Source organism: Sapajus apella, unplaced genomic scaffold, assembly GCF_009761245.1.
Source record: "Sapajus apella isolate SASKATOON/1434 unplaced genomic scaffold, GSC_monkey_1.0 scaffold4, whole genome shotgun sequence".
NCBI lineage: Eukaryota > Metazoa > Chordata > Mammalia > Primates > Cebidae > Sapajus > Sapajus apella.
The window spans coordinates 26,409,143-26,422,295 of NW_022436944.1; the positions used below are offsets into that span (position 1 = coordinate 26,409,143).

Genomic DNA, 13,153 nt, shown 5'->3' on the forward strand with positions numbered 1-13,153 from the left:
CTCCGCCTCCTGGGTTCAGGCAATTCTCCTGCCTCAGCCTCCTGAGTCGCTGGGATTACAGGCACGCGTCACCATGCCCAGCTAATTTTTTGTATTTTCAGTAGAGACGGGGTTTCACCGTGTTGACCAGGATGGTCTCAATCTCTAGACCTCGTGATCCACCCGCCTCAGCCTCCCAGAGTGCTGGGATTACAGGCTTGAGCCACCATGCCCGGCCCGTGAAGGCCATTCTTCTGGCTTCAAAGCTTCTGTCAGGAGTTGGCAAGAGGCTCAATTCAGGCTAGTGATATGAGCCCTTTTCTCAGCAGTTATGGGAGAGAACTGCTCTTTTAGCAGAAAGGAAACAGAAGAGATACTTTCTTTCCTGCTGGAAGTCCTATTATACCACTGGGAGGCTTGGAGCTGTACAGCCATATTTGCTAATGTAAAATGGATACACTTTTAGGCACAGATCTGAGAAATTGCAGAGAAAACGAGTCAGGCCTTGGATACACTTTACCTTAATGATGACTTCATGAGCCATCATAGCTCTGGATGTTTTCAGTTACAAAATACCCACAATCTCTGTATTAGTTTGATTTTTTGCTTATCTGAGACCAGTTTAGTCTGGATTTTCTGTTCCTTGTAACTGAAAGCCTCTTAATTGATACAATGAGGCAATGTGTGGAATGCATCTGCCCAGAACAGATGCTCCGTAACTGTTATGTATTAGAAGGACTATCACACTGCCTTATGACCAGGGCAACCTAACAAAGTAGTACTTTCAGGAAAGCATCGCCGTTGAATGTAACCAGAGGATGGCAGGAGGGAGAATGGTCAGGGGCACACTGTGGCAGGGCTGGGCTCGGCCAATGTCCTGGGGACCATTCTTAGCCTCTGGATTGGCAAAACTCCCCGGAATGCTTATGGGGATTTTACAAAAGGTTTCTTGTCCCCCTTATGACTGTATAACTGACTCTTCTCTGGTTTCTGTTGATAAGTATTAGGAAATATAGAAAGGAAGAATTTTTGCCTTTAGTTTTCTTTGGAGTTGGAAGAGGCTGGGGTAAGTAGAACAAGAAGAGTGGATGAGCAAACCTCACTCTACTAGAGCAGCTTCTAGCCTGGGAGGTTTCTTCCTCACTCCACTCCCTTTCTCTGAATTCACAGTCAGCCCATGTGCCAGGGTACCTGGTTTATTCACTGTGTTCGTAATGTGATCTGCTCAGGAATCCCTTTCTTTCTTTTCCTGCCCTTAGAAATTCTTTGTTGAATCTTTCCTTCCTTCTCTCTGTCCACATCTCAGGTAGATCCCAAAGCCTTCTGCTCACCTTCATGTATTAGAATAGTCTTGAATGGTTTAATTCAAATCAAATATCAGTCTCTTATCCAGTTAAAATAGATGTTCCTCTTCTCTATTCCGTCTTTACCCAGGGCTTGGAGGCCCACAGTAGGGAAAGGATAGGGGAAGGTCTTTCATTCTTCCTGTCCCACGCCCTCATCCCCCAGCCTCCTCCTAGCTCTAACCATGGTCAGAGGCAGGGGAATGCGAAGGAGAGGAAAAGAAGTATAAAGTCTCTTTAAAAAGCCAGTGGAGGTTTTCATTTTTGAAAGGCTCTGCAGAGGTCTCCACATTGCCATCTTCACCTCCCCACACCCTCTGTAGGGATGGCCCTGCTATAAGTCTTTACATAGGGATTGATAATGGTGAATGACACACTCCTTTTCTGGGTGGCTGGGACGTTTGTGCTTGCTGCAGTTCCACTTGGTTAGCCCTCACCTCGCATTCCTTGTGTGAAAGATGCTCTTTCCACAGCCGACCTTCCCCGATTCCTCCTCAGCCTCTGCCTTCTCTCAGGAATCCCCTCCAGCACACACATCAGATCCTACTGCTGGGACCCCTCTTCCTGGCATGCAGCCCTCTGTTTGCTAGCCTGCACATTTCTGGATGGTCCTTTGGCCCACAAGAACAAAGACACCTGTGTTCTGCCAAATTGTACCAGGGAAGCTGTTCTCCCTCTGGCCCCTCTCTCCTCACCCTGTCATTGTGGCAGCCCCATCATCCACTTGCCTTCGAACACCCTGGCCAAGAATCTGGGCCAAGCTTTCATGTACCCTAAACTTGACATGAGTCAGACTTTCCCAGGACTCTTGTGGGCTCGGCTCTGATACCAGCCTGGAGCAGACTTACGAGCATTTGCAGCTCAGTCAACTGGCAGCAAAAGTAAGGTTCTCACTTCCTTTCTATAGATGACAACCTCAATCCTTCTGAGTGGTTTTCTGGGCGCCTCTGTAAGTGTAAAAGTACACCCATCCCTTTCCTAGCAGGCAGGGGGACCATCCTAGCACTCTAACAGGCTGATACTTCTGCTTCTCTCACCTTGAGACAAGGTTGGCCCCTCTCTCTTAGAAAGCCCTTAGACTTGAAGTGGCCAGCACTGTATGACCACTTATCATTCATTGTTCTCAGACGTCAGAGACAGAAGAAGGCTGTATGCCTGGGGAAGAAGATTCCAGCAGGAGGAACAGATGTGTGTATAGGAGGGGATTATTGTGACAGGGCAGGGGGCCAGGAGGAATCATGGAATGTGACTGGAAAGTGCACTGCGCACGGGAGGAATGGAGAGGTAAGACCCAACAGAGGTGGGCTGTCAATCACCTCAAGGTAGAGACACTGCTATGTGTTCACCTAACCCCATCTTCTTTGCTCCTAGATTCACATCTAAACTCATTTTACAGCTACCCCGTGGGTAAGTGGGGCAGTGTAACCAAGTTTTGGCAAATGGAATGTGTATTAGAAGTCAAACATGCTCTTTTCTCTCCTGGCAATAAAATCCTCCTGTGTTCAGCTCTAGCCTCACTTTCTGTTCTATGGTTGAAAACAGGAGCAGCAGATAATGCAAGAATCCTTGGCTTCTGAGTGTTGTGGGCAAAGCAGAGCCCCCCTACCCTCCAGACCCACCTGGGGCTACTGGACAGTGGCAGGAAGTAAAACCACAAGGAAAGAATGTTAGCCACTGAAATGCCTTCCTTGGTGGTGGTAGTGGTGTTAGTAGCTCTCTCTTTTTTGCATCGAGCCTTTGTTGACTAGTCAATTCTTTTGTCCAGCAATTTATAAAATAGTTTATAAAGGAACAGCATTAGTAAGTTTTACTTAGTACACCAGACAGAACTTAGTGCAATTGTCACGAAGAGCAGTTTGACAATTTTCCTAACATTTCTATTATTTGAATCAGTAATTCAACTTCTCGTCAGGAAATAAGAAATGTTGTGAAAGAGGAATAAACTATCTTGTTTAGCCTTAAAAAAATGTCTAAAAGTTTGTAACAGAACACTCTTTATAGCATTGTTGTGTTTGCATTTAAAAGGAGACAACCTAAATATCTAATGAAAGGGGGCCAGGTAAATGAAGTATGATAAATCCAAATGGCAGAGTTTTAAACTCCCATATAGAGGCAGGAGAATTGCTTGAACCCGGGAGGTGGAGGTTGCAATGAGCTGAGATTGCGCCACTGCACTCCAACCTGGGCAACAGAGTGAGACTCTGTCTCAAAATAAATAAATAAATAAATAAACAAACTCCCATATAGTTCATATTAAAAAATATTTTTTTGTGGAGAAATGATGTGGATATAATGTTATATGAAGCTAACTGATGACATAATAGTATCACAAATATTATAGAAATGTAAGGACATTCTACATATACACAGAAGCAAAAATAATATTGTAATGAAATGTACCAAATGTTATCAGAAGATATCTCCCCAAGGGTTAGGATTTTAGGTAATTTGTGTGTTCTCTTTTATACTTTTCTGTGTTTTTCATGTTTCCACTATAAACATACATTGCTTTATAACTTGAAAAAATTTTTGATATAAAAAAGCTATAATCACGCTTTCATTTATTCCAGATTTTTTTTTTTTAATTTAGGATGGGGTATTTATCGATATTTTCTTGCTGTCAGAAAAGTTAGAGAAAAATCATCCCACCTTATCTGTGCTAACCTTGAATGTTGCTTCACACAAGGACCAAAGCTGAACACCTGGTGCTGCTAATCTGGGGGTGCTGAATGCCTGCTCAGGGGACGGTTGTGATGGCAGTGAGGCAGAGTTCAGCCATGGCTGTCCGATAGGGTCCTCTGAGATTCTGATTTATTGAGCTGGATGAGGCTCTAGCATCAACATACTTTTACAAGTGCACTAATTTCTTCTAATGAGAACCACTGGTGCAATAGCATGGGCCTGGGACAGAGAGTCAGAGGATCTAGGTCCAATCCTGTCTTTCTTAGTAATCATCTGTGTTATCCTGGGCCAATCACTCAGCCTTCCATATTCCAGTGTCCTCCTTTGTAAGCAGAAACATTTATATCTGTCTGACTCGCCTCCCTGGGGACTTGATATAGCTCAGAAAGGACTGTATGTGTGTGGCCACTTACCCCAGCTCACACTGCTTTGTAATTGTCTGCACATTCTTAAGCTGTTGAGTCGCTGGGTTGCTGGCTCCTGGGTCATGATAGGAGCGCCTCACAGGGCACTGCACAGGCCACTGAACTGCGTCCCAAACCTCTGCCTTCCTGCATGAAGGTCCCAGAGAAAAACCTGTCCTTGGCACTGACTACTACATAGACTTGTCATATAAATAGGGAGAGCCAGGCACCTCTGTTTCAGTTTCTGCATCCAGAAAATATATTAATATTTATTATAAAGATCTACTGAAACAGAGAATGAAGGGTTCTTGTAGCAGTGTAATAAGGAATAAAACTGAAAATAATTATAATAACAACATCAAGTAAATTAATGGAACACTGATTTATGCATCTGATGCTACTAGGTAATGTCATACTTTATTTCATATTTGTTTTCCCCACTTAGCTTATGGGGAAAATGAGGCTCAGAGAGATTAGTAACTCTTCAACGGTCATACCTTACGAAGTGGTCAACCTGAGATGGGAACTTTGGCTGTCCAACAGCAGAGGCCGAGCTGACAGCTTTTTCTATATTGTCTTTTTACTGTTACATCTGCTGTGGTTGTTATTTATTTTGGCTGTTTTAGCAAAAGTTGTCTTTGAAATGGGAAATTGTAGAATTATAATTAAATGCAGAGTTGCACCATTTGCATAAGATCTCAGGATGTTTGCGCATGTGTGTGGGGATGGGTGGGTGTAGTGACAAGAGCATAGGTTTGTATTGAGTTGCATCTAAGCTGACATTCCAGTTCTGATACTGATTGTGTAACTACCTGTGACAAGTTATTTAAACTCTAAGGAATGTTTTACCTTAAAATGGCAACGACAATAAAGCTTTTATAAAATAACTAATAGAGAAGTGTGTGTGTGATCTGAGCTAACAGATTATCACACTTCCTTTGTGCCAGGCACCGTTCTGAGCACTTCATGATTATGAAGTCATTTAATCCTCATAAGGACCCTATGACGTAGATACCACTATAATGCCCATTTTACAGACAGGTAAAGTGAGACACAGAAAGGTTAAACAACTTTCCCTAGCTTATAAGTGTTAGGGGACTTTTAACCACCAAGCCGTGAACTTCTTGCACAGGCTCAGCACGCTGAAAAGCCTAACAAATGGTAGCTATCATTACTATATATGGTGGAGGTTTTCAAACTACTCTTCTTCATTAGCAGTGCTTTATTCAAAAGATAGCCTTTGGAAATCTTACTGTATGTAATACAGTCAAGGTGGAGCTTCTTTGCTTGAAGTAGGAATAAAGATTCCTCTCTCACCCTCATCTCACTTATAGCATCCCTAAAGCCCTTCTGGGGATGCTGGGGTTCTGAGGAATCACGTTTGAAAGCCACCGATTCCAGCTTTTACATTCTTTGTGTCTGTCCCCCAACTTTCCCCCTTTTCTGCTCCTGCTCTACCTCAGGCCAAGCCTGGAAAATCAGCAGCCGGGCCACCAGGGACCACAATATGTATTGGGAGGGTTCCTCTCAGGCTTCTGCTTTCCTTCCACATCCACCTTGGCTGTGTCCATGCCCAACCAGCTGGGACAAAATGGGCAGCCACTGGGGTGGGGGTGGATGGGCTGGGCTAGAGACTCACCGGTTTTGTCTGAGTTGCAGAGGATGGTTTCCTTCTCGGCTCTCACACCAGGGCTGGGGCCGTGTTTCATCCACATGGTGATGGTGAACTGGTCCGTCAGGTTCTTGGGCACAATCCCATCAGGGATTTTGGCGCCCTGCCTGCCATCAAACTTGAAGATCATCTCACTGCTGTCCACTAGGAGTCCTGCAGTCCAGTTGGTGGCTGCACTAGGGGATGGCAAGAGGTCGATGATGCCAGAGGAGGCTCCTGCAGAGGATGAGGAAAGAAAGTGCAACGGGTCATACCTAATACGGTGGTGTCCTCATCTTCTCTTTTCTGCTCCTGAGTCAAGATGAACTACTCAATATACTTACTCAGAGAGTTCTGTGCCCAGCTCTGAGCTATGTGACTTAGGAAAAGAAATGCCAAATGCGATCCCAGCCCCTGAGTTATTTATGGTTTTTTGCGGGGAGGCATCAGTAAGTTACAAACAAAAGTGCTGCATGTGGCAAGATAGGATGCAAGAAAGAAGTGTTGGAGAAACTCACAAAGTTGGAACAACACTTGGGGCTCCTACTAGCAGCGAGGGTTGCTGGAGAAGGCCAGGATTTGATTTGGGTAGATGGATTTGCTCACACACTTATCCCCCTGTTAACCTGCCAGCCATCTATTCAGCATTAACCATGCGCCAACTCCCCTGCAAGGTGCTGGCTCTATCAGACACAGTACCTGACATAGAGGAGCTCAGAGCCAGTAAGTTGACAAGACGTGATCAGGTCTGTGATTGGGGAAAGTTCTAGATCCTGATCCCATGAGAAGGAGCATGAGGCACTCACTACACTTTTTTACAACGATTTGTTGAGGCCAGATGATGCAGCGGTTGTGAATACAGGTTTTGAAGTCAGCAAAACTTGAATTGGATACCTGGCAGCAAAATTTGCTAGTTCTGTGACTGTGAGCAAGCCAGTTGACCTTTCTGACTCTGTTTCCTCTTTCCAGTGAGTTATGAGGCTGAATGAGATAATGCATTAGAGCTTGCAGTAGCATGCTCACTGCATGGCCAAGGTTCACTCAGTGTTAGTTATCACGTTATCATCGTCATTACATTACTTCTGCCGCTACTATAACAGTACTCAGGCTAAGGCACGAAGACTTAACCTGAGGCAGCAGGAAGTGCCATGGGCAGGTTTGTTTTAGAAGAATCACCAATTTTGTGGCAGGCAGGGCTGAGGTTAGAGGGGACGACTGGATGACCTGTCTGCCAGAGAAGACTGGATTGTCCTGTTGGGTGGGTCTGGGGCCTCTGGTGACTCTCCACAGAGCCCCAAATGCAGAATTCTTTGCATCCTTCTATTCCATACACAAACAGGGCTCAAGCACTAGGGAAAGGAGGGCCAGGGACTTGCAGTCATTTTCAAATAATAAGAGCCAGGGTGTCTAAAATGTGACCTGTGTTGGGTGGGCAGGGGCAGGGGGCCTCTTCTCTGGTATGGAACTGACCAGTCAGTCATAAACTCTGATGGGTTTAATGGACAGTGATTGTATGCATTACCTGCCAATTGCCCAGGCTTTGGATTTTTGACTTTTGTATATCAGAGCTTCATCTTATATAGGGTTTGGGTTTCAAACTCAGCCGCTACAAAAAAAATCTCCCACCATTAAAATGACCCTTTGAAGATCCCTCAAGGAAGGTGGCATGCTGGAAATCAGTTTACTTGTTTGAAAACGTTCAACCCAGCCAGTTTTCCCTCCATCTGTAGAGGAGATCATCAGGTCTACATCCAATGGCTAGTAATAGAAGGTTATGCTATGTGAAGAGCATGTATCCTTAGAGCCCAGCACATGCTTGCTTATCACCAGGAGAGGTTCACTCTGGGAGAGGCTTCTGGAACTGTGGTGTCTGTGAAGGTGGAGGTTAAAATCTCCCAATTCATGCTCATGCGGTAGCTTGTACATATCAAAGAGAAGTGTGGGCAGAGTTGACAGCCTTATTTACATGAGTCGTTCCTAAAGATTTTGCCTGTTACTGTACCTGACACATAGTAGGCACTCAGTTAATATTTATAATTGCCTTTCCTCCCACTCAGTGCTCTCACGAGATGCTCCTGGCAATTCACCCAATGCTTAAGTGAGCCATCCAGCCCCTTGTCCGCGCCCCACACCTCTCATCACACTTACCTGTTCTTATCTCCTGCTGCTAACTTCTTAATTGATATCCATGTCACTTATGTGATAAACTAATTTACACAAATGTTTTAATGACCAATAAAGTCTTTGCTGTCCTTTAATACCACCCTCCACAGATATTTCTGAGGAAGACATCTATCAAGATGGTAGAGATTTGTGAGTAGGAAATACATGTTTTTTTGGGAAAGAGCATTTTCCTAGTACCCCTGGAATAACACAACATGGCAATAGCTTCTTTGACCTATCCAGTTGGGTCTGATGCCAAATTTGTCCAGTGTGAAGACAGCTGGTGAAGGAGATACACACAAAGCATGTCGGTTCCTGAAACCCGGGGAAGCCAGAAAGGTGCAGGCTGAGCACTCTGGGTTCCTGACTTCTAGCTCAAGCCAATGGCACCAATATCTAGCAGGGCCTGGTGCAGAGGTGTGCGTGTGGTGGTTGCAGAGGCCAGCTTTGCCATCATGTGGAGCAGCCAGGCCTCCACACAGGGTAAGCAGCGTGGGGTCTAGCAGGGCTTGAAACTCTACCACCAGAGGGTCCTTTTTTGGGTAAGGACATTGCTGTTCCTATAGAATTCACACTACAATTAATACCTTAGACTAGTGGAGAAATTGATTGTGAATTTCCCTCCAAACAGGTTTGGATATAGAGAGGTATACAGCAGAGAGCAGCATGCATGGGATGACGGGGGATGACATCAAGGGAAGGTTAGGGGACCAAATTGGTTACAAAATAAACCCAGTGCTAATCAGAGTTATTCTATAGCTATATCCAATATTTACATAACCTTTATTTTATTTATTTTTGAGACAGAGTCTTGCTCTGTCACCCAGACTGGAGTGCAGTCGCATGATCTCAGCCCACTGAAACCTCCGCCTCCAGGATTCAAGTAATTCTCGTGCCTCAGCCTCCCGAGTAGCTGGGATTACAGGTTTGCAGCACTGTGTCCGGGTTGTATTTTTAGTCGAGATGGGGTTTCACCATGTTGGCCAGGTTGGTCTTGAACTCCTGACCTCAGATGATCCACCTGTCTTGGCCTCCCAAAGTGCTGGGATTACAGGCATGAGCCACCATGCCCAGCCTGTATTACCTTATTTTTTTATAGTGACATAACTTTACTGTTTTCCTATGAACTTTTTACTGGGCATGGAATGGGTGCCAGCCCTGAATTAAGAGCCTTATATGTGTTTTCTTAGTTACTCATCTGTGAGGTGAATATCATTAAGATTCCAAGTTACAGATAAAGAGCCCTAGGCAGAGTGAGCCCAGGATAGAACCAGCTAGTGAGCAGACCCATCACCAGGACTTCACAGCTCCAAAGCCCATGCTCCCCGCTGCACCTCCTCAGTGGACCTGGAGGGAGCTCTGGTAACTTTCTGCTTATTTTGCAAACATGTAAACTGAGGCCCCGAGAGGAGAATCATCTGGACTAAAATCACACAGTAATAGCTAGCTAGAAGCAGGCCCAGCTCTCAGACACTCAGTTAGTGTTCTTCCTGCCACACAGTAGTGTTTAGGGGGCCAATCTTATAAATTGCCAAGCACAGCCTAGTCACACGGGACTCCACCTCCCTGCAAAGGCCACTGCTCTGGCAGAGGGGCACGTTGAGGACGTATGCCCTGGCAAAGCCATAGTGTGGGGCTCCTTTGTCTTCCTTGCTGAGGGGGAATGGCAGGCCACCCTCCCTAACCCACAGATGTTGCCTGCCAGAAACCATCAAGCTGCATTTAACCAGATGGCGCAGACTTCCACAAGCTTAACAGATTGTATTTCATTTTTTGGTACACTTAAACAAACTGAGAAGATTTACTTTCTCCAAGGTTTTTCTGTCTCTCTTCTCCCAGGGATCCCTTGGGAAGGCAGTGGGTAAATAGAATGCATCACTTGCAGAGATGATATAGCACTGTCTACACATCAGGGTGTATTTAAGATGCTGCTTTGGAATCCTCCGTGAAGGTCCCTGGGGCCCCCAGGCTGCTGAGGATTCACACTGGTCTTGTGCACAGCAGCTGCAGCTTGAGTGCTAGGGGATTGAAACCAGGGATGAAGTCTGATTTGAGGTCCCTGGGCCCTAGCAGGATGGGGAAGCCCCTCTGAGCCAGAAAATAGATTCAGACAAGATGACTGAGGCAGATTTCAGGGCACCCTGTGGTACAGGAGCCCAAATGGGGCCTAGGAATGGCAGTTGCTGTCTGAACTTCTTGACTGATGAATTTGCATTCTGCTCTGGATGATCTTGGTGAGGCCAGAGGGTCCTTAGCACTTCAAGGGGCCTGTGGCAAGGGTGACTGACACGGGGTCACCAGTCATGCCTCCTCAGGGTCCACCCCTGACCATGGGAAGAGGAAGGGACAGGTGGGGAATCTCAGGGAGAGGATCCAGTGTAATCAAGGACACAGGCCTCACTCTGTAGGATATTCTCACAATTGGCAATATCAACTCCATATTATGCCAATAGATGTTTACGTAATATCTAAGTTATGCCAGGCACTGCCAAGAGAATGCAGCAATGAACCCATCAGCAGCGGCTCTACCTTTAGGGATGCAATGAAAGTCTTTTATTTTCTGAAGGAAGCAGCTTGGTGGTAGTTGAGTTCAGCGATATAGAATCTCGGGGAAAGCCAGGGAGGCCCTCTTGACAAGTACCGTATGGACTGCTGGGACTTCGTGGTGGTAGAATGTATTCTGTTCACAACACAAATCTCTGACCTGCTGATACCAGCTTGGCCATGAGACTTGCTCTGATGGATGAAATACGTGTGCATGTGACATGTGTCATATCAGAGCAGAAGCCTTAAGACCTTGTCTGTTGTTTGCCATGCATCTTTTCCATCTATCAGGAAATCAACAATGTTTTACATCAAAGCTGTTCCATTTTTCCTGGATCCTGGTGGGGAGCTAACATGGCACATAGACACTGCCAATCCAAGGACACGTGGTAGGAATGACAAATAAACTTTGTTATGTTAAGACAGTGAGAGTTTGCAGTCATTTGTTACTACACCATAACCTGTCTTACCCTGACTGATAATCTGTATCAGTGATTGTCATTGGCAGTTAAAATTCCCATTTTTCCATCCGTGTACCTTAAGCATAGGCACCAAGGCCTTTTAGGAGCTCACACACTATTGATATCATTTAATAGACACAATAAAACTATCATTTTGCCTCTAGAATCCTAGACAAGAGGGGTTCCTCCAAGGCTCTGGAATCAGAACCTTGGATTGCTAGGTGAAGCAAGCTGGGCTTGGCTTTGCCTGGGTGGTTGGCCAGGGTCCTGAGTGAGAGCCATGAATACTGAGTTGCTTTCCAGCTTGGTGTGTTTTTGCCACTGCAGCAAAAACCTCCTCCCCAACGTAGTGGGCCCTGTTGTACGGTAGCTGCTTAAATGACCTGCAAGAAATAAGCGTAAGAAAGAAGCCCACTGCTCGCTGTCAGCATCCATGAGTTGGCGTGTGCAGCCCTCTGCTGCTGTCTGATTAGGGATCGAATCACACTTCCTGCTTTGCTTAAAGAGGCCCACTCGCCTCTCTGAGAATGGAGGCACTGGCTATGACTAGGAGACTGACACTGTCATGCTGGGAAGCTCCAGCTCTTTAGCAGTGTCACAGAGAGACACATCATGGCTTCCTATAGTTGGGCTATTGTGAGGATATAAAAGGCTCTGATGGTGGTTATTAGTGAGAGCAAGTTCTGTTGAGCTGCAAGGTGTAGTAGAAAACCACGGACGTTTGTAGCTCCTAAAAATTGCATTATAATTTTTTTAACATGTCTGTCTTCCCCAGAAGACTAAAGTTAAAAAAATTTAAATCCACATATAACAATTGTACATATTTATGGGGTACAATGCAATATTTAGATACATGTATACCTTGTGTAATAATCAATTCAGGATAATTAGCAAATCTACCTCTCAGACATTGATCACTTCTTTGGGGTGAGAACATTCAAACTCCTTTCTTCTAGCTACTTTGAAATGTACAATACAGTATTATTACCTATAGTTGCCCTACTGTGCAATACAACACTAGAACCACATGGTCTTTCAATCTCTATATTATTTGAAGAGTTAGCACAGCAGCTGAATACTCCTCCCCGACATAGCAGGGAGGAGTATTAATTCAACAGATATTTGTTGAATTAACACATATGTGCAGAAGTGAATAAATGAATGAGCCCTCTACAAAAGTCTCCTGGGCTCACAAGTATATAAATCCTGAGAACACCTTAAGGTCTCGTCATGTGCACTGCTCTGACAGATGAACCACGTGGTTTCTGTAGCATCCTCTCACGCTATGGCCTTTTGTTCAACAGGACCTGCCCTCAGCGTTCTTTATTCCACACAGCACAGCTAACCCAGACAACATGTGCAGGAGGTACCGGCCAGCAGCCAGGAGCCCCATGGTCCCTGTGAGGAACCGGCAAGATTCCTGGACTCAGTGCCACCAGGGCATATGCACCACAGACGACTTTTCTGTAATATGTAGTGATGTAGGGCCATCAAAGTGGACCTTTTCTTGTGCTGTTGTTAATGTCAAATTTAATTTGGCCAAGAGCTCTCACTGAAGGCTTCACTGTCATCTCATCCTCAAGACAGTTCCGTGACACGCACCTCTGGAAGGCCTGGTGTTGAGATGGCAGGGTCCTCCATGTGGATCTGTGAATTCAGAGGAAGCGCTAAGCAGTTGGCCCAGCTTCTCTAAGAAGCCAGGCTTCATGTAGAGCCAGGGAAGGTGGGGGCTGCTTGAGTTTCATCTGGCCTCACAAACTAAAGGGGACACAGAGGTTCAGGGCTCTCCATTGTTTTTTGTCCAAAGCAGAAGGCAGTGTCTCCCTGCGTAAATCTGTGAAGCAATATGTCTGACATCCAATGCTTCCCTAGGCCCAAAGAGGCATTTCAAGTGCTGCTGCAACTGCTCAGGCACCTCCTGACAGC

At 45.5% G+C, this 13,153-nt stretch overlaps 1 protein-coding gene across 1 annotated transcript in view; it reads right to left on the minus strand.

The window, feature by feature from the left end:
• The window catches only part of CLSTN2 (calsyntenin 2), a 657,536-nt gene that overhangs the window by 111,189 nt on the left and 533,194 nt on the right, over positions 1-13,153 (minus strand). The window contains exon 7 of the mRNA XM_032264861.1: positions 6,048-6,296. Within this exon, the coding sequence (XP_032120752.1) occupies positions 6,048-6,296 (249 nt within the window). The remainder of the gene's footprint in view (positions 1-6,047; positions 6,297-13,153) is intronic.